The following is a 25807-nucleotide window of genomic DNA, read 5'->3' as shown; positions in this document are numbered from 1 at the left end:
ATGTATACATAACCTCATGATATACGCAAATCACTATTTCTAACACTAAAGAACGGCTCTTCCCACTCTTCCGAGAGCAGCAGAAAGGCATTACTTTATTTATGCCTTTTGCTACACATCTCTTAGCTGATTCCTTAATTATTTCATCAGACTCCACGGGGCTTACTATTTTTCTTAATTGCCTTCAGTGAAGAACTTTGTCAGAAGCCTTTTGAAAGTCCAAACAAATTAGATCAAGCATTTCTTCCTAATCCATTATTTTGATGACACAGTCAAAGACTTCTACCAGGTCAGAGAAGGTTTTCTTTCAGCAGAGCTACACTGGTTTCTTTTAGTGGAATTGAATTATCCATTTTTCTCCTCATTCTATTATTAATGATGTATCCATTCCATTTAGCTAATACTGAATTAAGACTTACTGACCAATAAGATAATTCTTGCTTGTTCAAATAAGCATCACAAACAAAACAAAAACTGGTTTTTAGCCTTCATTTCTTCATTAGGCATTTAAGAGAGAATGAAATTTGCATCAGTTCCCCGTAAGACTTGGTTGCAGACATTCAACCTTCTGAATCTCCTATTTTCTCCAGCCTCCAAATTTCTCTTCGTGTTTCCGTTAATTGCCCCAATTTAACATAGCATCTCACCTTTACTACTTTAAAATTATAGATAGTTCTTTGAAATTTCTGTAGCAGAATTCAGTTACATAATTTTTTCAACTTCTTTGTAAAAATTCCTTTGAAGTCTTTCCTTCAACTCTTAGGAAAAAAAAAAAGCAGGTCTGCTGATGTTTTCATCACATTTTCTGCTGCTAATGTATCTGAAAAAAGCCCTTCAATTTATTTTATCTTTAACCACCAGGACCTCTTGATTGCCCCTTAGACTATACATTTTCCATCTTCCACTTTTTTCCTGGCATAATTTATGTTCTGTTTCAGCAGAGCCACTTGATCTGAATTTAGTTGGAAGACACTACGCTTATGGTCAAACATTTGCTTTCGCCTTACAACTTTTGTATTTATTATTAAATACTTCTCTTTACAATCTGTGGCTGATTTGCTATTTGCAATCCCATTCAAGAGCAAATTCAAAGATTTACTCGTAATAATTTAAAGGCCACAAAAGGACATTTACGTATGTACTTACCTTAATTAAAAGAACTGACAATTAGACATCTAAATATTATCACGTGCAGCAAAACATTTGCAACTCCATTATAAACAGTCCCAAGTATATTAGAAAAGAAACAGTATAAACCAGTTTTAAAATGATATTTTTACATCAGTTACTTCGTTTAGGAAGTGTTTGCATGTATACAGCTTTAGTAATGATCAACTTTTTGTTAGATCTACTGTTAAGTTTTTCTTTTCTTTTCTTGCCTTCTATTGCCATTACATTGCTTCATGACACAGAGAAGGAGAAGACGCATTTTTGGGTGTTCTATAAAAACTTCATTTAGTATAATTTGATGTTATTATTTTCCTACCAGAATAAAATGATCCTAACGTTCCCTTTCTTCCAGAAAGCTCTGGCTGACTTTCCCCAATCTGGGTAGGGTTTGTCCTGAAGCATCATGTCAGTGACCTACACAGAAAAAACATACAGGAAAACTGCTGTCATGAACGAGACACTCAGAAGGACTCAAAGAACACTTCTTTTCATCTACAACAAATCTGTTTCAGTTCTGATGACGTTAGTAATTAGGCAATAGAAAAACAGCATCTGCAGTATTGCTTTCAGTCAACATGAGGTATGCTAGACATTCAGCCCCTAGAAGTGTGAGCAGTTCCTTGAGAAACAAGGAAACCCGTGGGATACCCAAAGATAAGAAGAAAAAAACTAACCTAGGAGTTGCAGCAACCCACAGAATGTAAGTTACTTTTGCCTATGGCCATACATAAGCTCACATATGTATGGCTTTCCAGTCCAGCCTGGGCCAGGGACCCACATCTCCAAGAGCAACACTGGCAGTGTTTTCACTCTTGAAGGGAGAGTTGTAACCAGGGAGTACAAGCCTGCAAATTAAGCGCTATATGCCATTTATAATCTTCTCCTGCTTCCTGCTTTCAGAAAGAAAAACACACTTGGGAACAGAGACACGAAAAACCCTTAAAACTTGCATGGAATTTAAAATTATGAAATATTTATTCTCGTTTTCATAATTCCTGTCTGAAAAGACCATCTGTTTCTCTGCCCAGAGACTCATATGTATGCACTACTTCTGCGTAGTACACAAAAGAATTAAAAATGATTTTCAGCTAACTGTGGGAGGTTAATAGCCCCTCCGGCCCTTCCACTTTTGGGAAGCCTTGTTTTCACATCTACTTACTTCCAGATAACTGTGCTATAAAGAACTGAAAGTTACATACAATAAGCTCATCAACGCCACTGTGCAAAAGTTCCAGAATTGTGGAAAGCCACCTCTACATAAAGAGTCAGAATTAAACAGAAAAAGGAAATAGGGGGAGCAAATGTTAGTAAAGACAAGTAGGACAAATTCTTACTCTCTGTCATTGGTACCAGTACAGCAGAAAATTACTGATTGTTTAGATTAGAATGAAAATAACAATTAAATTTTAGAAGGAAATACGTTAATCTGGAAATTAAGACTTTTTATTATTATTTTCCATTGAATTTGATTTAGTATAATGTTTTTAGCATCTAATTTACAATGTAGTGAGTTAGCTACTATTTTCACAGACATTAACAACATTAAAGGAACACATAGGCCATGATTAAATCTAAACCACGTAGGAACCAAATTCTAAATTTTGGCTCCTAGTCCATTTACAGTTAAAAGCACTTAGCATAATAGCCTGGAGTACTGGATCCAAAGGATAACATGTTAAATAAGTAGAAATACACATTCTAGGATATTCTAGCTCCATTAAAATCAGCCTGAAGAAAGAACGCATTATGCTCTGAAACACCACCTTTATTAATTGTTTTCTCTAAGTAATTTTTTTCTCAGGTCAACATGCTATCATGCTTTTTATAACACTACCATAAGCTAACTAAATATTCTGATAAATATTTAATGTTGAACAAGAACTCTGTAAAGGTTTAATTCACTACACTAGTACCACTTAATCACTTAGGAAGGATCTACATAGCAATAAATACCTGCAAAGTTACTTTGAGAGGTTTTATTCAATTTCAAAAGTAGTTGCTTCAGAGGATTTCTGGGAAATACTTATTATATTTGCTAGAAGAATGCAATCTGCTCCCCTACAACCAATTATTTGTGGCACATTTCATGAGAATGACATTCAAGAAGGAGACATTTTCTGAGAAAAATGGCAAGATGAGGCAGGAAATGTTCTTTCTGATATCAGACAGTTGGTCTCTTATCTCCCAGCTTTGGCATTTATTTAAAGTCGTATCACCAGATCAATGTCAGGTCAGTTGCAGCTAAATTGGTTGAAGCAGAGACAGTCATTAAAGGGATGCATTCCATAAAGAGAAATCCAATTATCTTCTGCATTAGAGAAATCAAATTCATTTTCTGGTTTGTTCAAGGACAGTCACTGTGGAAAACAGCTTGTGGGAGAAAAGTACTCAGCACCAACACAATGCAAACAACTGTTAGGACAAGAACACCTTCTCCCTCCCACCCCCAAAAAATGGTGCTAGAATTATTTTGGAAAAAAGAAACAAAATAATACACTTTAATTTAATTTTCACAAGTTAATAATCCAGAATCACAGAATCACAGGTGTTGGAAGGGACCTCTGGAGATCCTCCAGTCCAAACCCTTGCTAAAGCAGGCTCCCTTCAGTAGGTTGCACAGGAATGTGCACTGGTGGGTCTTGAATATCTCCAGAGAAGGAGAATACACAACTTCTGTGGGCAGCCTGTGCCAGTGCTCCGTCACTCTCACAGTAAAGAAGCTCTTCCCTATCTTCAGATGGAACTTCCTATATTCCAATTTTCACCTATGGCTCCTTGATGTGTCCCTGGGCACCACTGAAAAGAGCCTAGCTCTAACTGTTAGGAATTTGTAAAAGTTGATAAGATTCCTTATCAGTCTTCTCCAGGCTAAATATTCCTAGGTCTCTCTGCCTTCCTTCATAAGGGAAATAGATGCTCCAGACCCCTAATCATCTTTGTAGCTCTCTGCTGGACACTCAGACGTTCCCTGTCTTTCTTGAATTGAGAAGCCCAGAACTGGACACATGACTCCAGATGTGACCTCACTGGGGCAGAATAGAGGGAGAACAGCCTCTCTTGATCTGCTGGTGGTCTTCAATTTAATATACCCCATGATACCACTGGCCTTCCTGGACACAAGAGCAGAGAAATTTTCCATAGAAATAAGAGAATTGTGTGGTTTGGTGATTTTAGATTTTGTTTTCTTTCTGTATTTCAAAATGTAATTAATGGCCAGTAAACCTTTCTGTCTTGCTATACAGTATTTGAAAACACTGATGATACTCGAGAATAGAAAACAACTGATCACCTCAGTAATTCTATGTACCCATGCACCTCACATAATCAAGATAAATCAGGAAAAGCAACTTGCAAAGTAATCACGGAATGCATTTTTCTTTCTTGAAGAGCTAAAAGATGTAATATTATACTGTAAACAACTAACTACACTGACTCGATTCAGAAAGAAATGGACTCTGTTATAATGACTGTATATCCTTTCATTTTATTTAGTGTCTCGTGAGAGAAATGGCTAAACTATGCAAATGCAGAAAGCTTCATAATACACATTTGCTGACTTTTTAAGATATAAATGCCACAGAAAAATATTTTCCTTGAAAGAATAAGTATGCCTGGCACTGCTTTGTCATCTTAGATTTCATTTTACCAAATAAAAACACGAATTTATTAACTATTCATAGCTTTCATTTCACATTAACTGTGGAAATAATGTGTAATGTTATCATTAAGCTACGAGCTACGAGCAAAATGTTATGATTCACAGCTTTTGTTACAGAAAATTAAATGGTTCCTTTTAATATGATATACTACAGTTATTAGAAAAATGATACCATATCATATAAAAGAAAGAAAATGAGATTCAAAGTCATGCTCAGAGCATGTAACTTACATAGGCAACAAAAGCAGAAAGCAAAATTCTAAAAACGTCAGAAAAGCAAATGTCCAGAAAAACAAACACAAACAAACAAAAAGCAGTCAGAGATCCGAGGTACCTGAGCTACACTCTGTGGAACACCTGTAAGGATTATGTATCTCGTCCTTCCAAGTCACTGCTCTTACAGCATATTGCTCAGGACGCTCCGCGCACAAACCTTACATCTCTCTTCCATAGACAATTCTTTCCAGCACAGACAATGCCTGCAGTGGGAGTTTGGAACCCCAAGTATCTTTTCAGATAATAAGCTAGCTGCAAGTGCCTCTTTCTTTCTTTCTTTCTTTCTTTCTTTCTTTCTTTTCTTTCTTTTTTTTTTTTTTTCAAAGATGTAATACTTTGGCCATGCCTTCAAAACACTTTCCAAATCCTTCATTAGTAGGAGCTATGCTGTGATCCTCAGAGCACTAATAATTCCTGGAAAACTAGCGTCCATAGGCTGCCTGCCAAGGTGTTTTCATCTGCCAAACTGTATTTTAGAAACAAATAAAAGTACATCAAATAGTTCCATAGTAGCACTTCTCCATATAAGCAACTGAACAAACTGTGTCTTGAAAGATGAAAGGATGCTGGACAAGCTCTCAAGGATGTGTTGTGTTCTATGCCACAACATTCAGTAAGTAATATTGACAGCCAGTGGAGGATTTTCATTGCTTTATTGACAGTTTGATAAATTGTCAAAATAGGAGAGCAACCTCCAGAAATTAACCAAAATTAACAGAATACAGAGGAAGCCAAGATCAACAAGGAAAGCCTGGAAATACAAAACTCCAGTGAATTCTGAAATCTTTTTAATTATTATTATTATTTTTTTTTCAGTAATGAGCAATGCAAGGAATAACAGCCAATAGAACCACATCTTGTAACAATAAACAGGTTGTTTATGAGCAGCTACTCAGCCTGGAGGGCAAAACTTCATGGTGCTATTGCTGGGAAATGGAGTAGCTTGAGTAACTCTTCATTTGGTAAAACTGATCACAAGCAAGTGAAAAGGTAGGTACAATGAGCACTCTGCCTGCATGGAAAAAATTCTGTGTTCTAAGCAATGCTTAAAGACAGCAGCTTTTACCTTTGGCATATTACATATCTTTCTCTTAATTACGCATTTCTACCACCATCAAGTATGAGACTCAATTTTCTAAGTGTTAATTTATTTCTATTTCTAGAAGCTTCAAATTTTCAAAATCTCTTGTTTAAATCATATTCCTCTTTAAAAGTAACACCAAATTATTTAATTTGAAACAGCCTTGAAGCAGCTCAGGAGTAGCACTTTCCCACTCATCCCAAACTGTTTAAACAAGAAACGTATTGCTCTCAGTCTTTTAGCAGAGAAACAACTGATAGGGCAAGAATGACAAAGCACTGATGGCAGAACGGCATGGTGTGTGGGCACATTGCTTGGTTTCGTGGAGCAGAACGCTTCTCACTGAAATAACCCATTGGTACTTTTGGGAATAACTCAGCAATGCTTATGAGCCTCTGAAAAGTAAGCGTTGTTTTTTGTTTGTTTTCTGACTGGTGTGGCTAAGCCAGGTTAAAGTAAGAACATTTAGTGAAGTCTAGGTGTGAAGTCAATGAGAACTAATGTGTGTACCATGGAGTGTGTGCAGTCGTTCCATTTCCTCTGCTTTGCAGCTCTGTGCTTTTACATAAAAGTTATATATAGGTGGCCCAGTATCTACACATCAATTCTTTATTATATCACAGTTTTCACTACATCATGGCAACCATACACAAAATCAGGGATACATTTAGTATTCAGTCATTAAAAGCTTCACTCCACCATTTTGGGATTCATCCTCTTTGAGATACTTAAAAATTGCAGAGTTGTTCACTTGATGTGCAAAGTAACCTATATGAAAGATGCTTTTATGCTTCTATTAGCTGGACGTTAGGGAGAAAAGACAGAGAAAACCGTCTGTTGTGGATCATGGCTCAATACTTTCATGACTTACACATCGATAATACAAAATGTCTTCTTTAATTATGAAATTCTTTTGGCATATGAGCAGAAGTGTCAAAAAATTTGATACATATCCCTCAGAAAGAACTGTTAATTTATTTAATCTACTGTCGCATTTTGGAACACACAAATGTGTAACTGTTTGAAAACTAATGCAACAAATATTTATACTAAGTCTTACTGATCTATAAAAGAGAAGATATTTTTCAAGCTAAATATTTTTGGCTGCAAACACATAGTCAGATTTTAAAATAGTTTTGTCTACTTTTACATTTTTAAATGCTCTTAATGCAGATTCATTGCTACCCTGAAAATAATCAAGCTTATTTCTCCTTCATTTTTATTGGAAGAAATTCTTTTCATATTTGCACTTGCAAAACAAAAGCAATCACAGACACAAAATATGGCCCCTTCAATCTACTCTTTGTTTTCTCAGTTTAGTCAAAGCTAGTACACTGTTCTTGCCTTAACAAACACACTTTTTAATAATAGGTAAATCATTAAAAGATGACATTAACTGTCTGTCACAATTCACTAATCAATATGAATGATACATAATACTGTGGTTCAATTCTCAAGCTTCCAGAACAGACCCGGTATTATTTTCTGCATTTGACCATTTTCCATCATTGTTTACAGCACTGCCCTTATGAGCTGTGTCACATCTGAATTATTTCCCTGATCCACAGCATTTGCACACACACTGTCTTACATCTGCTTTTTGCTTCTGCAAAAAAAAAAACCACAACCAACCAACCAATCAAAACTCTGCTACACCAACCCATTTCCTACCATGTTTCAAATCCCTTCTGTGCACACAAATCACTGAATATATACAACAAAATACAAAATACTAAGTGCCATGAGGCAAGCACTTGCTGTTTATATAGCCATTGACACCATGATTCAGCAGATATTTATTCTTGTTTTAGCACTCCTTATTAGTGTTACAAATGCACAAGCAGAGGTTTGGGTAATATTACAGGCAATATGTGAGACATAAAGCCACACCATAATTTTTATTATGTCATTCAGCTCTGTTTCGTCTTTGGCTGACATGGCAGGAAAGCTTTCTTTCTTTCCTTTGGGAGCTTGGTGGCTTTGTTCAAGGCAAGAGGTAGAAGTCATGCCAGGTGTGGCACTCTTATCTAGAGTGATAAGAATATTTTTTTTATTCAGAGAAAAGAAAAACAAGCATTTCTGGAGTGCAATCATTGCAGGGAAGTTGGTCTAGATGGCCTTTATAGATCCCTTCCAGAAGAATTCTATGAATCTATGATTCTACATTCACACATCCTATTTCTAAGAGTTTTGTGCCTTCATCGGGCTGATCTGGGAAAACAAACCTAGAGAATCCAAGTTCTTTTGAAAGGTCCTGTAGAGGAATAAGCACAGCTGAAGCATTCTGGAGAATGGATAAGTCATATCACAAAAGAATGACACACAAAATGGTGTGGATGCCCCACCCCTGGAAGGACTCAAGGCCAGGTTGGATGGGGCTCCGGGAAGCCTGATCTAGTGAGGGGATGGAACTGGACGGGCTTTAAGATCCCTTCCAACCCAAGTCTTTCCATAATTAATTCCATAATTCCCTGAATTCAGTGAGTAACCAACAAGCAAAACCTGACAGAAGGTTAAAAATGTGTTCACTCTGAAAGGGCCTTTATACAGAAAATGCAAGCAGTATTTTTAAAGTAAGGAGGAGACCCTGAATGTTTTGGAATTTTCCAGAAATTTATTTCAAAGCATTTATTTCAAAACTACAGCAATGCACAGGTTTTAGTCTCCCAGCTATACAGCCATATAGCTATATACAGGAGACTCTGTTTTAGCAGATATGAAACTATACACCAAATGGTAATATACAGTAATTAAGATGTGATTCATTCCTTGAGACTAAGTCTTCATCTTGGAAAAATTTTAAGGTCTGAATATGCCAGCAAGTCACAGACAAGCTCAACTGACCTGTCTCATAAAGGTTAGAAAGCTCACTAGCAGCATCAATGGAACAATAAGAAAAATCTGGTTTAATTTAGCTTAGATACAACATAGATGCTGAGCTATTCTGGCTAGATTGGCAGCCACTCTGGATGCATCCACAAGATGTATTTATGTCCCTAAAGGTAGCTTTCCTGGACTGTGGCAACAGAAGGCTTACCAGAGTGCCTGCTGTGGAGTGTGCTAAAGCCTAAGCATATATATAAAGAACATCACTTCCTGAGACATGGAGGAGTCCCTTGCAAAAACATATTCAAAAGAGAAATTTATGAACTGCTCACATTTATTTCTAGTATACCTTCTTTCAATATCTCCATCTGACAGTTTTGTCTGTGAGACTTGCATGCATCCATATGCTATAACACATGGACCATTAAGTACTGCTCTTGGGCAGTGGCATCATTTGTATTTGTATCGTGATACAGAGACAGAACTTCACTGTTAGACTTGTACACCATCGGTGCAACTTCTCCTGTGTCATCTGTGTTTGCATGTGCCAGAAGGTATCATTTACCATTCTGACAACTGTGGTTTCAAAGTTCTTGCTCTTCAGATAAAAGTATCCATAAATGACAACAAATATGTCACTTGGTGTCTTTTCACCTGGCTCTCCATTTCCCACAAAGTATATTAATTATTAACCGTTATTAATTTAATCATATTTGTTGAGCTAGTGGATAAGAGCCAGTGGCTGGAAAGCTGCCTGATGGAAAGGGACCTTGGTGCACTGATGGACTGAACTGAAATATGAATATGAGCCAGCAGTGTGAACCAGGTGGCCACACAGCATTCAGAGTTTAAGAACTGTGTTTTGAAAGACTTTCTACCAAATATGCAGTGGGATTTGATCCAGCTCAGCACCACACAACTTTTCATTCAGTCCTCCAGAGAGGGATGGGGAGAGAACCAGAAAGTGGTAAAACTTGTGGATTGAGATATAGACAGTTTAACAGGACTAATAAGAAAGGGAAAGTATTATTTTATATACCATTATATTAAGTTGCATTATTACATTACACTTTACTCTTCAGCATGATGTCATATGGTATGGGACATCCTTATGGCTAGTCAAGATCTTGTTCTGTCCCATCCCAGCAACCTGTGACCCCCCAGCCCCCTCACTAGCAGGGCATTGTGAGAAGTGGAGAAGTCCTTGGATCTGTGCAGCACTGCTCAGCAAGAACTAAAACATCAGTGTGTGCTATCAACACTTTTCTCCTAAATCCAAAACATGGCACTATACTAGATGCAATGAAGAAAATTAACCTTATCTCATTTGAAACCAGGATAATATGCTGCCTTGAAATTAATTAGAAACAGAAAATTCCAAACTTAGGCTTTCAGATAAAATTGTTGCTACTGCAGATTCAAGACTATATCTTACAATTTTTTGGCAACACTGAATCACGCTATCTTTTTGTACAGCAAGCACAAAGAGGTAAAGATGGTTGACAAATGTTAATAGGTACAATTGAAAATCATTCAGGCACCAATTTGGGAAGAACAGTGAAGACGCACACCAGATAATGGTTTATGAAGAATTCTGATGTACTATTAGGGTTGATAGAGGGTATTTTGGAAAAGGATGAACAGCAAGACGGGAACCGAGAGAAACTGCTTTAACTCTGGAGATAGGATTTTACTCTTCCTTCTGGACTGGTGCTGCAGAATGCTCTACAGCCAGTTTGGCTGCAAGTAGATGCAGGTTGGAGGATTGCTAGAAATGATTGTTAGTAACACTGCTTTCTTGCTGCTTCTTGGCTACAAGAAATAGCAGTCCTTAACCAAAATGCTGTTATCTGAGCATAGGAAGAATTTTGTGGCTTAGTTACTTCAGCTCAATAATGCGTGAAAAAATGCCAGAACCCCTCAGCAGACAGGAAATTCAAAGACAATGGAAAGAGATTTCTTCCACTGTTCAAGCATATTTGAGAGCACAACCTTTACCATACGGTTGTTACTCCACCATATCATAAAGTAAGTCTGTGTCCAGACCATACTTTCATTTGAAATTGAGTTTCTCTCACATAAACAAAAAATCAAGATTATTCTCAGTTTTTTTTATTGACATCAAAGGCATAGCTATCCATATGTAAATGTTCATCCCACGAGGAAGCAGGATTGATATCATTTAGAAGAAAGCAAATAACACTAGATCATGCTTGTACAGCTATTTGCCATTTGTTTGACATGCTTATTTTTTATCCACTGTCTAAACACAAAGCCGTGTGAAATCAGCTAATGGTCACTCATTAAAATGTACTTTTCCCTTATTTATATTCATAAAACACACCGTAGAGCAAACCAACAGATTCTTTAAAAAAGAACAAATGAGAAAAATCTCAAGGATATCAACTTTACATGAAAAGGGAAGTTGCTTTTTTGTAAGTTCAGTTGATACAAATTAAAATATACTACTTTATCAACATGGAATAAAGCAGGCTTCTTTTAAAATCAGATTCCCCTTTGAAGAACATGTTTTGGTCAATTATTACTTCTTATATGTATAGTTCTCAAATCTGAACCATACTGTGTGCACAGCTGATACGGTACAATCTTTGCTCTACAGCTGGTCTTGTTTGTCATCTCAGCTTACTTGATTAAGCATTTTAAACAGCGTTTTGCATAAATTGTGCACCTTCTCTTGGAAATCGCCTGGCTGGCATTTAATTGAAAACCAGTTGACTTCTCAACATCTTATTTGGATTTGTCCATTTCTCATTCCACAACTTTTGAAAGGTTTATAATCAGTACCTTAATTCATTCTTTCTGTACAAAACAATAATGAATTCTCTCTCTCCAATCTTTTCAAAATAATGTTCTATCAATGTTGGTAAGCAGCTTCCAGTGATGCTGGTAAGCTTCTTTACGTTTAGCTTAATGTTTTGGAGGATAACGGAACAGCTTTCTTTTGCCATAATCTTTGACCCTTAGCTTCTAACTGATACTAAAAGCTTGTTGTAAGTGTTGCATTTATCCCTTCTCTTCTGAGTGTTTTACTACGTCACTCCCTTCCTTCAGTCAGATTGGGTGTTTGGTGATATTTTTTTTAGAATCCTCTTTCTCTGAGTTTTCAAGAAATTGAATGTAAATTATATTTACATGCCTGAATTAGCTGTACAATTTAAAATCACATTTAATTATTCCTGTCTATACTTACACATGTTTCCCTTATAATATTAACATAAGCTATTTGGGCTTTTCTGAACAAACCATTTGGCTGGGCTCCAGCTCTTTGCTCTGCTCTCTTAGAACAAAGAGTGAAAAAACACAATTTGGAAAATTCTAAGGCTTCCCAAATCACACTCTGATTATACAGTCTATTTTTTCTTTTTTTTTTTTTTTTTAATTAAAGAAACAAAAATCCCTACTATGTCTAAGCATAAACAGAAGGACTTTAAAAAAATAAAAAAATCTATGCTTTCCAGCTGTAAAGAGAAGGTAGAAATTAAAATATCAGTGTTATCACACAACTGAAGGTTCTCCAGGGGAGTAAGACAATAATCTCATTTTACCTGGGAAAAAATAAAGATGTTATATTTATGAAATATCCATTATTGCAATAGTAGTTAAGTAAATGTATGATTACAGATCATTTATATATTAAGTTTTATTACCTCTATATAAAATATATATCACGCCAAAGATGGGTTGTAGCTTTAAACCAGTCCCTCTCATACTTTTGTTTCATTGCCTCAGAATTCTCATTGGTAATCACAGGTCTTTGCTAAGAAAAAATCTACTTTAAAATTACTAAGTCCAGGACTGAGCGGCATGATTATATGAGAACACTGTGACGTTGTGCCTGACAACTCTGTTCTACCTTCAGTTTGAATGACAGTGCATAGAAAGACTAAGCTAGTACTGACGTGCTTGCATTTTAATCTAGGTACATATTAGCTTAAGAGGTAGGCTTCTGACCTAACTACTATCTAGGAGAGTTAACACGGCACACTTCAAAACCAAACAACAAATACAAGCTGTGATGATCTGTCTTACCATAGTGCATAAACATGGAATATGTATTCTCTGATTTACCTTCACATAAATAGGAACCTCAAGAAAATGTCAGTTTTCATTGGCTGAAAAATCAAAACAGAGTTTTCCATGTTTGCTTACATAAACTCATAAACATAAATATATATATGCTCATAACATGGTAATATCCATACATTTTTTATTAAAAATGCAAATCTGTGAATATTGGTGAAAATCTTTTACCACAGATGAAGAATGAAGTGTGATTAAAGTTACAGTTTAGCTGAAGCTGGTATAGCCTTAGGTTTAGTATGAAGTATTTGTCATGAAAAATCATGGTACTTACAGGCATTTTTAGTCTGTAATCATAGAATGGCCTATAGAAAGAACCACAATGATCATCTAATTTCAACCCCCCTGCTATGTGCAGGTCGCCAGCCACCAGACCAGGCTGCCCAGAGCCACATCCAGCCTGGCCTTGAATGCCTCCAGGGATGGGGCATCCACAGCCTCCTTGGGCAACCTGTTCAGTGCATCACCACCTCTGTGTGAAAAACTTCCTCCTAATATCTAACCTAAACCTGCCCTGTTCCAGTTTAAAACCATTTCCCCTTGTCCTATCACTATCCTCCCTCGTAAACAGTCATTGAACCATAATAGGACCTCCTGAGTCCCACTCACGGAAAACCAAGGTTTAGTAAAACCTCTACCAGCTTTGAAACATATGCTGATTTTTGATGGGAAAATGAAAATAGTCACTCAGAACTAAGATGTTCCAAAAAAAAAAAAAAAGAGTGACCTTGATAGAAGACAGGGAGAGAGAAGTCTGGAAATGATACAACGCTAAAAATGAGAGCATGATGTTGAAATAGTCACCAAACAGGCATACTAACATACAGTGGTGAACGAACACAGATCAATTTCAAAACTTAAAAGTGCAAGTTTATGTTTCCTTGACACTTATAGGTAGATTATCCCGACTGTTTGAAGACATATTTGAATATTACCCAGGACATCTCAGATCAAAAATCAGCCCCCAAAGTGTTCAGAAGATAATCCAAACATCTCTTCACATAATACACAGGATTTTAACCCACAAGATAAGCATCAAGTCAAGACAGACTGAAGAGCTTCTGGAAGCAGAAAGTTTGAGTCTGAAATCCCAGTGTTAGCGAGTGCTAGGGAGGCAGGCAGAAAACAGATGCTATCTAAAGTTCTTCATTATGAAAGTACACATAATAAAATTTTAGTCTTTAGATCTTATACTTTTTTGATTAATGAAGATACTTCAGAAATACAAAAATACAGAGCTATCATGAACCTCTTCAATATCTGCTAGAGAAGCAATGGGATAACTGTTTCGTAATTCATTAGCTTTACTATCTCAGATAGTCCAGAGGGACCCTGATAAACTCAAAAGGTGGGACCTTGTGAACCTAATGAGGTTCAACAAAGCAACGTGCAAGGTTTTGCACTTGGGTCTAGTCAATCTGAGATATGTATACAAACAGGGAGAAAAAGTTGAGAATAGCCCTGCAGAGCAGGACTTGGGGTTCTGGTTGATGAAAAATTTAACATGAGCCGCCAGTGTTCACTTGCAGCCCAGAAAGCCAATGGTTCCAGGATTCCATAAGAAGAGGGGTGATTGTCCTCTGCTCTCATAAGGCCACAGGTGGAGTACTGCATGCAAGTCTTGGGCCCCCAACACAGCAAAGATGTGGAGCTTTTCACCAAGCACAGACCCAGTCCAGTAACCATGAAACTATGGGTTCCAACAACGTAGGACGCAAATTTGAAGAACAGCTGAATCCTGTGTTGTAAAGCTGTCCTTGGCTTTACAAAACAAATGTGTCTTTTGTTAATCATTTCCATGAAGGAGGACCTGAAAGACCTGCAACAAGCCTGCAAAGAAACCTGCACACAGCATTTGCTGGCAAGGGAGTGATCAGGCAATGAAAGGATTGATTGCAGAATCACATTTTTCAGTGCCAGCTCTTAAATCACAGCACAACACTCTCACAGTCTATAGTGGAAAATAATTTTTATTTAGTAATTTTTTTCTCCTTTCTGGATGCATAACTAACAAAAACAAGCTGACAACAAAAAATGACCATACTTGGGCAATTACGTGTGATCTGGTGCATAGATCTGATGAAAATGACCAGTAAAATGATGAGTAAAATTTCCTAGGTGTTTCAGAATGACAACAAATGTAGCATAAAAAAAGAATAAATGACTGATGTCATGAAGATACTTGCATGCAGCCCTCCTGCATACAGAAAAAGTGGCATGTAGGTTTTTGGAAAAATAAATTACTCGAGGGATTAGAATTTGTAAAATCACATTAAACAGTAGTATATTTTTAACATTGAATTTTTAACAGCGCACTAAAAAGCAAAAGTCACAAATTCTCACAAATACAAGAAAATAAATTTATGCTTCAACAAAACATGCATTCACTTTTTTTTTAATTGTTTTTTAATTGTGTATATAATGCATAAAAATATATTTCACATGCATATGCCTTTCTGCCCTGAACAGAGCACTCGTAAGATCAGACTGACAGAGACCACCATCTCATAAAGCAAACTCAGGTCCCAGTTCAACAAAGTCTGTCGTACAAGCAGTAGTTTATAGACCACAAAGTGAAATGCAGTCAGCAGTGCCACTCACCAGCTCTTGCCCCAGTCTCTACAGCAGGAATGTCTGTTACACTGGATTACCTGCTGCTCTCTTACTGAATGCCATCTGCTTCCCACTAGCATGCCTTTCTCATGCTGGTCTCATTGGGTATCTTTCCATTTTGATCATGAAATAATATTCTGTATAAATAAATGACTTAATGGCTCATATATCTGTATATTTCTTTTTTCTTTTTTTTTTTTTTTACAAGTCCAAGGATTAATTTTGTCCTCCATCTCTCCAGACAGACTTATTCTGGATTTATATTCTGGATATATAAAGTGATCTAAAAGAGCATTCTTTGAGAGTCAATATGATAAGCAAGAAATATGCCAACTTTCTGGAAATCCGCATTGCCTCTATACCATCCCATAAGCATGCAAACATAAAAATGTTTTTAGAAAGTGCTTCTAGACAGGCGAATGAATCAGGGGCAGAAGACATTACATTGCTATATGGTTCCAAAAGAAAAGAATGAACTATTTCAAAGGGAAGAGTTAACATCTTTTTTCTGTGCATACCAAACAGAAACAAGTATATCATATTGACATGTATTTTTTTAGCTATAGCATAACAGTCATTATTTGAGCACTTAAAATTATATTTATAAAGGGTGCTATTTATGAACAGCATTTATGTGCCCAAATCCTTCTATAACATCTAAATACACAGTATGTGCACAACCGTACTACTTTACAGCCAAATGCACAACAAGCACAGGCAGTATGCAGAATCACAAAATCACAGAATCCTTAGAGTTGGAAGGTGCATGCATTTTCTCTCACTATGCTCAAAAAAGTACTCCTATTGCTGTGGGAAAATACTGAAATACTGTTAAAATACAATTTGCCTGCACTCACTGTTGGTTTTGTAACTGTCACTTAATTATTTCGTTGGTTTGAATGTGAGAAATCCTGAACTGATACGAACGAATCTCCAAAACATCTTTTTTGGTCCTCTCTCTTTATTCACATCTTAAGATTCTTGACATTTTTTTTCTATCCAAGAAGTTTCTGTCTTTTTAATTTTTGCAGTATTTTTTCTAGCACGCACTGTGCAAATGTGTTCCACTCCAGAGAAAATCCATTAATGATAATTATTTCAGCAGTATTATAGAAATTTTATAGACACATCATTTGCATTTTTTTTTCTTTCTTCTTAGCAGCATGGCAGCATAAGTTCTGCTTGAAAATAAGTCCCGTGGCTTCTGACTACACTCCATTCTCATTAATTGCACTACAAATTAGAAACCCACCAATAAATGTTATGGCACAATGATTAGGAATAGATTAAGTTTTCAATTGGAACATGACTAGCAGGAGATTTCTACAGCTTATATTGTTTTGTGACCTTTTCCATTTATGAATAAAATCAGGGAATTTAAGATCTGCAGTTAGCTTTGTCAGATTAAAAAAAAAAATAAAAAATGAAGCCTTCTGCAGTGTTTTAAGCCAGCTGACTTTGCACAAAAGTAGTCAGAGAAGGGCTCATGTGAGACAATGTGCTGACTCTGGCAATCTCCAGCTGAAGGATGGGACAAAAAGACTGGAAGAGGCCACTTCAGAAAGTTCTGTACAACCTTGGACGTGTTCATTTCCATATTTTGTTTGACCCCACCATCATCACAGTGATAAATACGTGCTGCTCTGGATATATAAAAAAACCACACCCAAGTAGACAGATAATAAGAATCACACAGAAATGTTAAGGAAAGCAAATGAACAAAAGCCATTTAACTCTAGCTAAGTTCAAATGAACTTGCTCATGCAGCTGTGTCTGTTTGCTATATTGGTGACATTTTGTCACAGTAAGTGTCAAGCAATGGGCACATTTTGGGGTATGCTTCATTTTTTTCTGGAGTTGCCTTGTAGACAGATGATGCTTCTCTTTCATGTGAAAAACAATTGAATGTGACTTGCATTTGAAATAAGTTTCTAAGGAAACAGTACTTCTTGTCCCAGATCCACAGTCTCAGATCCAGGGAGCTTCACACCATATTTGTATTCTCCTCCTCTTAAAGATTTTCAGGTTTTGATTCAGCCCTTAATGTTCAGACTGTTCAAAAGCTAAACATTGGCTCCCCTTCACCTGAAGGCATCACAGTCATACCAATTCGCCCTGAATCAACCAGGCAAAGGACGTGACCATTTACAACTGCAGCTACAGCTATAAATCCTTACGTATCATTGCAATGCCTCTTTTCTCCAGAAGAGGCAGTGAGGCTCACACAAGTGGATTGAGAAAGCATAGTTTTGGTTTGCCAAAGACAGTTCTTATATTCTGTTTGTTTGGATGATTGTGACAAGTTGATACAAATATAGTGCATGATGGAAATACAGTTTGAAACCACAAAGGTACCTACTGGAGAATAAACTGGTCCCTCAAAAGCCCAATGTGTAAAAAAGAGATAATTTCCATAGAACTGCAAAGTTAACTTTGTGATGTTTGACATGAAAATCCAAAACATCTTCTGCTCACTTCTGAAGTATTAAGGACAGTTCAGACCCTGTCTTGCCAAAATCAAAGTCACTATGAAAAAGGATGAAATGGCTAAATTCTGCTCTTCATTATACAGCTGGGCAATCTCTTAAGGGCAACCTCATCAGTGTGAATGTATGGTAAGGATGTTCATTATTTTATACTCACCCAAAAAACCCAAAATTCATCCTAAAGACTTCGCTGTTCTTTTTGTATTCTTGTGCATCGCAAGGTGGTCAAACATACACATCAGTGTTTGTTACATTCTCACCAGCACTATTTGACTTAAATTGCAGACCTTACACTCTTGGAGTCCGTCACATATAGCTCAGTAAGCATCAGTGTGGGGGTATGGCTGATTTAGAAACCAATATGCTATAAAATTGCTGGAAAGTACACGTGGAACGTAGAGCACTTAAAAAGATACCAATCTTTCATTCACTGAACACTGAACAACATTAAGAAAATTATTCAATTCTAATTACGGTACACAGTTTGAGAAATCACATAAACAGTTTTAGAAATTATACCAATGGCAAAATGGTTTCTAAATATTAATTAAATATTCTACTTCAAAATATTTCACGCATTACTTCCTTGCCATCTGTACTTGTAAAGATTCAGAAAAAGAAAAATGCAACAACACCTGGTTAAAATTATTTGAAGGTACTAATGCTACACTACTTTTATTTAAACTCAGTAACAGTATTCACTCTCTCATAAAAACATATTCTTTACAGCTCAAAAGAATACCAAGATATTCTTTGTGTAGCCTTGTCATACGTCTACAAGAAGTGTCAAACTATATTTTTAGCTATGGAGTTTACTTAATCCCACGAGACTTTATCTTGCCTTTATGTTGACAAATGAACAAGGCTGAAATATAGGGGACTGCAGCTTCTGTCAAGATACAGTGTATTTCAAAAGGCACTGTTCTTGCACAGCTGTTTCATTTAAGCTATTGGCTTAAAAACAGTTTTATTACTCTTCTGGGATTGTTGTTGAACTCCTCAGTAGCTGTAGTTAATTGTCTCCAAGCTTTACATTTCTAGACAAGCCAAGAGAATGCAATACAAATATAAAATGATACCAAATGTGATGAGGGGACTTCCATAACTGGTATTCAACAAAAAAATGTGCCTGACTCAATTTTGTTACTTCCAATTTCTTGCCTTCCAAAAATATATTTGTGGTGTAGTACGAGACTAAGGGGAAAAACGTTGCCTGCATTACTTGTAACACCGTCTAGTTACTAATACAGGCATTAATTAGTATTTAAAAATAATGTTTTGTTTCGCATCCCTGATTTCATATCTCTTTAATGTGCCTACATTCAACTATCCTAAAAGAGCCTATCAGCTGTTTCTTTCAGTTCTATTTCTTCTATGCTAATAAACAGTACATCTCAGCAGTTTCTAAATTGTATTAATAATTCCTAGCAGACTGAACTTTTTATTCCAGGTTTTGTAAAACCTTGTTTCCCCAAACACATCCTCAGATTAAATTAGGCCTGGGAGGAGCCCTCTGATCTCAGACTATTTTCTGGACATTTTTAATAAAAACAAAATACTGTGTACTTGTATAATTTTAGATCAACATAGACAGTTTCTGCTGGGCTTTTTTTTATTATTATTTTTATTTATTTTTATTTTATTTGTGAGAAGGGTAACTACACAGACCTGTAAATTCAGTAAATCTACATGAAGAGCAGTTATGTTCATTTTATCAAAACAAGCTGAATCTCGGAGTCCTAAGTTTCCATTTATGTGTTAAAATGAAAAACTATTGCTGCATAGAGAGAAATGGGAAATAAAAAGAGCCAGTATGGTTCTGCAGCACCAGAGAACTAACTAAAGTTGCTTTCTCTGTTTGAATATTTGGTCTGGACAACTTCATTACACCATCAGGATTACAGGCTTTCCTTTACCTTATAGAAAGAATTGATTATGGGTCCCATCTGACAATCTGACCAGGCCCCATGGAACCAGGACAATCCTCTTTACTTTGCATCACATCTGTTTGTAGGTTGCCTGCTCCAGTCCTCAGTAGGATATGTGATCATTAAGGGACTGCTTTCTGACTTCTAAGTGTATGTCTGACTTGTCAGAGCTACTTTGCTGCAGTAGCCAATGTGTTTTCTTACGTCTGTAAGGGGGGCAGGAGAAGAAAGGAAGGTAGGCTCCTATTACAGTAATATGTGTACTCTCAATCAAGCATTATTCTCCTGCAAGGCAAATTACTAAAGCAGAATTGCCCTGGTATACCCAAAACAATTTTAATAGATGTTTTATATTTTATAATGTGAGGAAATGTGCAGACATCTGGTTCAGTACGTGAAGGGCAACTGAGGATGTGCCTGAAAAATAACCTGTAACTAGCAGTCATCTTAGCCCATAAATAGTGAGCAGCCTAAGAACTCCCCTAAGTTTTCCTTCAGAGCAGCATGCTGCACAACAGAATCTCTCCTTGAACAGGGATGCCTCTTGAGATTATTCCTGTCCAGAGATCTCTTACACCTTGACATCAAGACACTTTGCCAGTACAGATCTTTGGTAAATTAATAATAGCTGGTTTCAGGCTCTGCTAGCTTTGCTAAGACTATATTCTAGACTGACTGTGCACACATCATCCCTTAGACATAAACTGTTAACCAAGTTTGGGACTAGGAGAGGATCCAGTTGTACCTAGGATACTTACCTTCATGGCTCAAGTTCAGAAAGCAAGAGGGTTCACTCTGGACCTCGTGACTCAAAGGCTGGGCCTCCTCAACCTTTAGACATAAACTGTTGACCAAGTCTGGGACTAGGAGTGGATTCAATCACACCTATATCCCTTACCTCCATGGTTCAAGAAGTTTAGAAAGCAAAGGGGTCCACTCTGAACCTCATGACTCAATGAGAGGATCTCCTATATAAGTATGTTTATCCTAATGCCTATGCAGTAAATAAACAAGTGTATCTGGACATAGCAAATCTTTTTTAGTCACTGCCTTATTTACAATTATGCCTTGTTAAATCATTATATTGCATTCATATTATATCAATAAATAGCTTCTCTCTTACATGTGCAGTGTAGTGTAGCTGATTCCATCCTCGACAGATATGCACATTTATGTTCAAAACTCCGACTAGTTCAATGCAAATACAATTTTGTTGTTATTTTGAAGGAAATTAAAAAGCCACTGAAAATTTGTATAGGAAATTAAAAGCCTCACTGCAGAAAGCAAGGAAAATAATCAGAATAGAAAAGGAAAATTGTTCCTTATTCACCCAGCTACGACAGAACATTCGTAATCATCTGGTCAACAACTGTCACCTTATGAGCAAACTGTAGAGCACAAAATCTCAATAAAGACTGTATCCTGGGGATGTAAAGAATGAATAGTGTGGAAAAAATACTCCTAGATCCTGTCAAACCACTACTTCTTCCTCTTCACTCTCATGGAAGACAATGCAGAAATGATGAAATCTGCACCCTGCTAAACATCAACATTTTGATGTATAAAGTAATGAAAATCATACTTCTCTTTGGTGTCTACAGTCACAGATTTGGCAGCAATGATCAACACATGTATGACCTCCAGGCTTGACTACTGCATCTCATTATATCCAAGAGTAAAAAACTCTCACTGCTACTGAAAACAGCTGCCAGTTTGCTTAGCAACACAGCCACTGTGAATACATCTTCCTGGCACTTTGCTCTTTATGCAGACTCCTCCGTATTTCAGGGTCCAGGTGAAGGTCATTACTGTGGTCTTCAAAACTCTCTGTGGGACTGGCCCAAGGTACTGGAGAGACTGCCGTCCCCTTTGCAGCAGTGACCTCCTCTGACAGTTATGCTCTCCTGGAATGAAGAAATTGTCAGCTGAGAGAAGAGGCTCAGCAGGGTGGAAGATCTAACTTTACCTAAGTTAAATTTCCATGAGAGTGATATCACTCCGAAGAGAGGGAAATGACTACATCTGATGAGCTGCAAATCCCAGATCTTTAGTTTATCTCTCCAGTAACTGTCCCATCCCCACTCAATCAAACCATGGAAAAAACACAACAGAAATGAGAGCAACAAAAAAAAAGACCCTAAACTATGTATTTAATAAGCTTTTTTTCCATATTTCCATAGGAAAAAAACACACAAGAGAAAGAGATTCCAGTCTAGCAGAAAGTATAATCATGTATTTAACCTGAAAAGCTGGGTGCCTTCAAGCCTTGAAAGGATTGGGTGCCAGCCACTACAGTGTATCATAAGTGTCAAATTTAAATACAAAATAGACATATAAGGTCAGATGAATAATACCCGTCCATAATTTTTCCTACTGTACTACTACTAGACTAGAAAACAGGTCTGGAAGACTCTTTATACCTTACCCATATACCTATACCTTACTAGCAAAGATGCTTCAATCCCCTTCTGCCATGAAGTGCTTTTTCTGTTACAGTGAGGAACAGCTCAACAGCAATATCAAAGTCCAAGAAGACTGCATAAAGAATTGCATTTAAACAGAAGAGTGCTTGAGATGGACAGAAATATTTCCTTGATTATTTTTTTAAAAGGATAAGGGGATTCAGTCATAGAAAAATCATACCTGCCTTAATAAGGGTTGAAAGAAAAAGGGCGTAGACTACCATAAACATTTCTCAAAATCAGATGGAACAGAACTGAACTTTTAACAGTCTTCCCACGTCATCATGACATCACACCTTACCCATACCTGAGATATGAGCGTCTGAGGAAAACTACTGCCCAGACTTTAAAAACCTGTCAGTTGGTGGAAGCAATCTGACTGTCCGTAAACCCTCGGGCAATACGATGACCTAGTGTGAATACAAATATATATAATTCACTCAAGGGATTACACTTTTGACATCATAAACTACAAAAACATTGCCTGAATGCTTTATGGGCAGCAGCAGAGACCTAAGAGCAAAATCAACATTGCTCTCTGAAGTAAATCAGAATTTTATACGGAATAGACTGTGAACTCTTCAAAAACTTTTAAGAACATAATGAATAATTCAAATTTTCCTCCAAGTGACCTCAGTGAAATTATGCTGAGGACTGGATTCAGTATTTATAAGTGAACTGAAACTGAATCAGGGTCTACTAGTGCTATATATACGAGTACTATAGCCTTCAAGGAGCCCCTCATTCCATGGTGCGTATGCTTGACCTACACACTGCTTTTTATTCCAATGTAACGACAACAGTTAGGGGATGATCATTCTAGTGTGGTCAATCAAACTTTGGAACAGGTGTAGGTACATCTACACACTGATTCAATGCTCTGCTCTTCACTTTTAAAAATATTTTCGCTCCTAACTTCATCAGCATGTTTAACCTGTGTTGACAATATAAGGACTTCCTAAAAACGTTGTAAGTACTAACTGCTGATAGTTGAGACACTCAGTATGCTTGTATAAGCTATAGTCAGATGGAGAGCACATGGAGTGCTTCCGTAAGGGAGCCATGTTGTTCATCTGCCCAATAACATTATTTGTGAACACATGGTAATGACGTGAAGCAAGTAAACCCACGTTAGCATTACATTTTATAATTTGTTTCTATTTGAATAAAACTGATTTAATCTGCTTCTCTTCCAAAAATTGGTTAATCTTCTGTATTCATTTATACTTCATTCTGAAATGCATTATATTTTTAGAAATTATTTTGTTTTTCATAAAGCAAAATTCTAATGCTAATCTGAGCGTTCTCTGACAAGTCTATCCCACTCTGGAGTACTGCAGCCAGTATTTCAGCTAGCATCTGTGTATCACTGTGAACAGCAGGTATAAAGATGTAGTTTAATTGCAGAGAAAGAACAACATTCACCAATTTCTACCTTGTGCAACTCTTCAAGACAACAGTTACACTAGGGTTAATGTATCCCATTGTGTCTTCTTTAATTTCCTCTAATTTTGTTTTGAAATTATAGCTACTAGTGCCTTGCTGTGGTCAAGCCCCTCCTGCACTCCTGCCTATCTCCAGAATTCTGTTACACTGAAAGTCTTGTGGTTTACTTCAGTTAAAAACTCAAGTAAAAGGTATACAACCATATATAAGTTATGGATGTATTTGACAGAGAGGTCTCTCCTGGTCTGAATAGGAACACACAGATAAAAGAGAATACGTATCAGGACTGCACAACAGGGCTGGTCCTTATTGCCTGTGAGAGCTGTACACTTGTATACTGTTGCCTCTGAGCACCAGAACAAATAACATCACCACAACAGAAATCACACCACACACGTATGAGCAGGATTTGCTCAAGACACAAGAGAAGAGTGAAGCAATTGAGCGAAGGCTAAAAAATTCAGGCAGCATTAATGTTTATAATTATTATTATTCCCTCAGCACTGTATAAGTTGCAAAAAATAAAAATAAAAAAGCATCAGTGAGAGACGATCAGTGCCTTAGGTCTTACAGCACAGAGATGTCACAGAACACAGACAAGAAGTATGAAAGACGAGGGCATCATAAACTAAATCAACAGATTTTAAATTCCAAATGAAGGGAGTTCAGCATGTATTGTGAGGCTGTTCAGTCTAACAAAGCTGGGCTTGGAGACTTGGAATGAACAAAGTGTGAAAGTAGAAAGAAATCTGAAGGGGTCTAAAGTATCAACATGTGGTATACAGAAAGGAGGATGGCAGGAAGAGAGACAGGTAGAACTAAGATTGAGAGATATTTGGGAACCAGTATGAATATAGTGGGGTACAGGCACACAGAAGTAGGGAACGTAGGGAATGACCATCTGTAGGGAATGACCATCTTTTTCACAGTGACTGTTTGAAATGAATGATAAAGGATGAGATGCTAGAAAAGAAACCTAAGAGGAAAAAAGCTAATTTCTGAGGGAAAAGATTATGATCTCATAAGCCAATAGCTAGATTTCAGAGACTTTAATATAAAATCCATATCACAGCCAACTTCTCAGTACCCTTCTGGTTATCCCTTCCTGTCAAATTACTGGAATTTTATAACATTTCTGAGTAATTTGTCAGTAATTTTCATTACAGCAGTATAAAAGCTCCATTCTAAGCACCAAACAAGCCTTCAATAACCCAGCAGAGCAGCAGCACTTAACCTTCAATGTTAGAGTGTCATAGTGCTCTCACTATATCAGATCATCAGCTCTCAAATCTCTAAACCTTTCCAAAGGCAAAACAAGATGTAAATCTGACCTGACAAGACACCAGAAGTATTGCTTAATGGAGGAATAATCAGGCAGTGTTGGCATCTGTTCTGAAGTCACTCTCAAATATCAGGTTTGGAGCATCATGTGGCTGATTCAGGGCTATCAAGCTTCCTCAAATTCATTTAACAGCTGCTGGTCAACCAAATGGCATAAATAACCTTGGAAATAGGTTAAAGCAATATAAATTGTAGGTTAGCAAAGCATGCGGATGATATGTGCCCAGTCTGTCTTTGGCCATGCCAATAAAAAAAAATGCCAGAAAATCACTGCAGGAGAAAAGATTCAACAAAAATCAACAAGTTGAGGCTTTCTGTGGTCACAGGCCAGCTTAGTAATACATAAATCATATTTGTTTGTCTTATGCAGATTAGGGTACTCTGGGACTAATAATATCTGGTTGTCTCACATAAATTAA

General features: G+C 36.9%; 1 protein-coding gene across 4 annotated transcripts in view; it reads right to left on the bottom strand.

Annotated features, from left to right (window-relative positions):
- TMEM117 (transmembrane protein 117) overlaps positions 1 to 25807 on the bottom strand; it is a 193852-nt gene that overhangs the window by 70084 nt on the left and 97961 nt on the right. For all 4 annotated transcript variants that reach the window (XM_048929230.1, XM_048929253.1, XM_048929241.1 and 1 more), the window contains one exon: positions 1487 to 1584. In XM_048929230.1, coding sequence (XP_048785187.1) covers positions 1487 to 1584 — 98 coding nt within the window. The remainder of the gene's footprint in view (positions 1 to 1486; positions 1585 to 25807) is intronic.

Source organism: Lagopus muta, chromosome 1, assembly GCF_023343835.1.
Source record: "Lagopus muta isolate bLagMut1 chromosome 1, bLagMut1 primary, whole genome shotgun sequence".
In the NCBI taxonomy this organism is placed as follows: Eukaryota; Metazoa; Chordata; class Aves; order Galliformes; family Phasianidae; genus Lagopus; species Lagopus muta.
The sequence above is the reverse complement of the archived record's forward strand: the minus strand, read 5'-3'. Positions and strand labels throughout refer to the sequence as shown.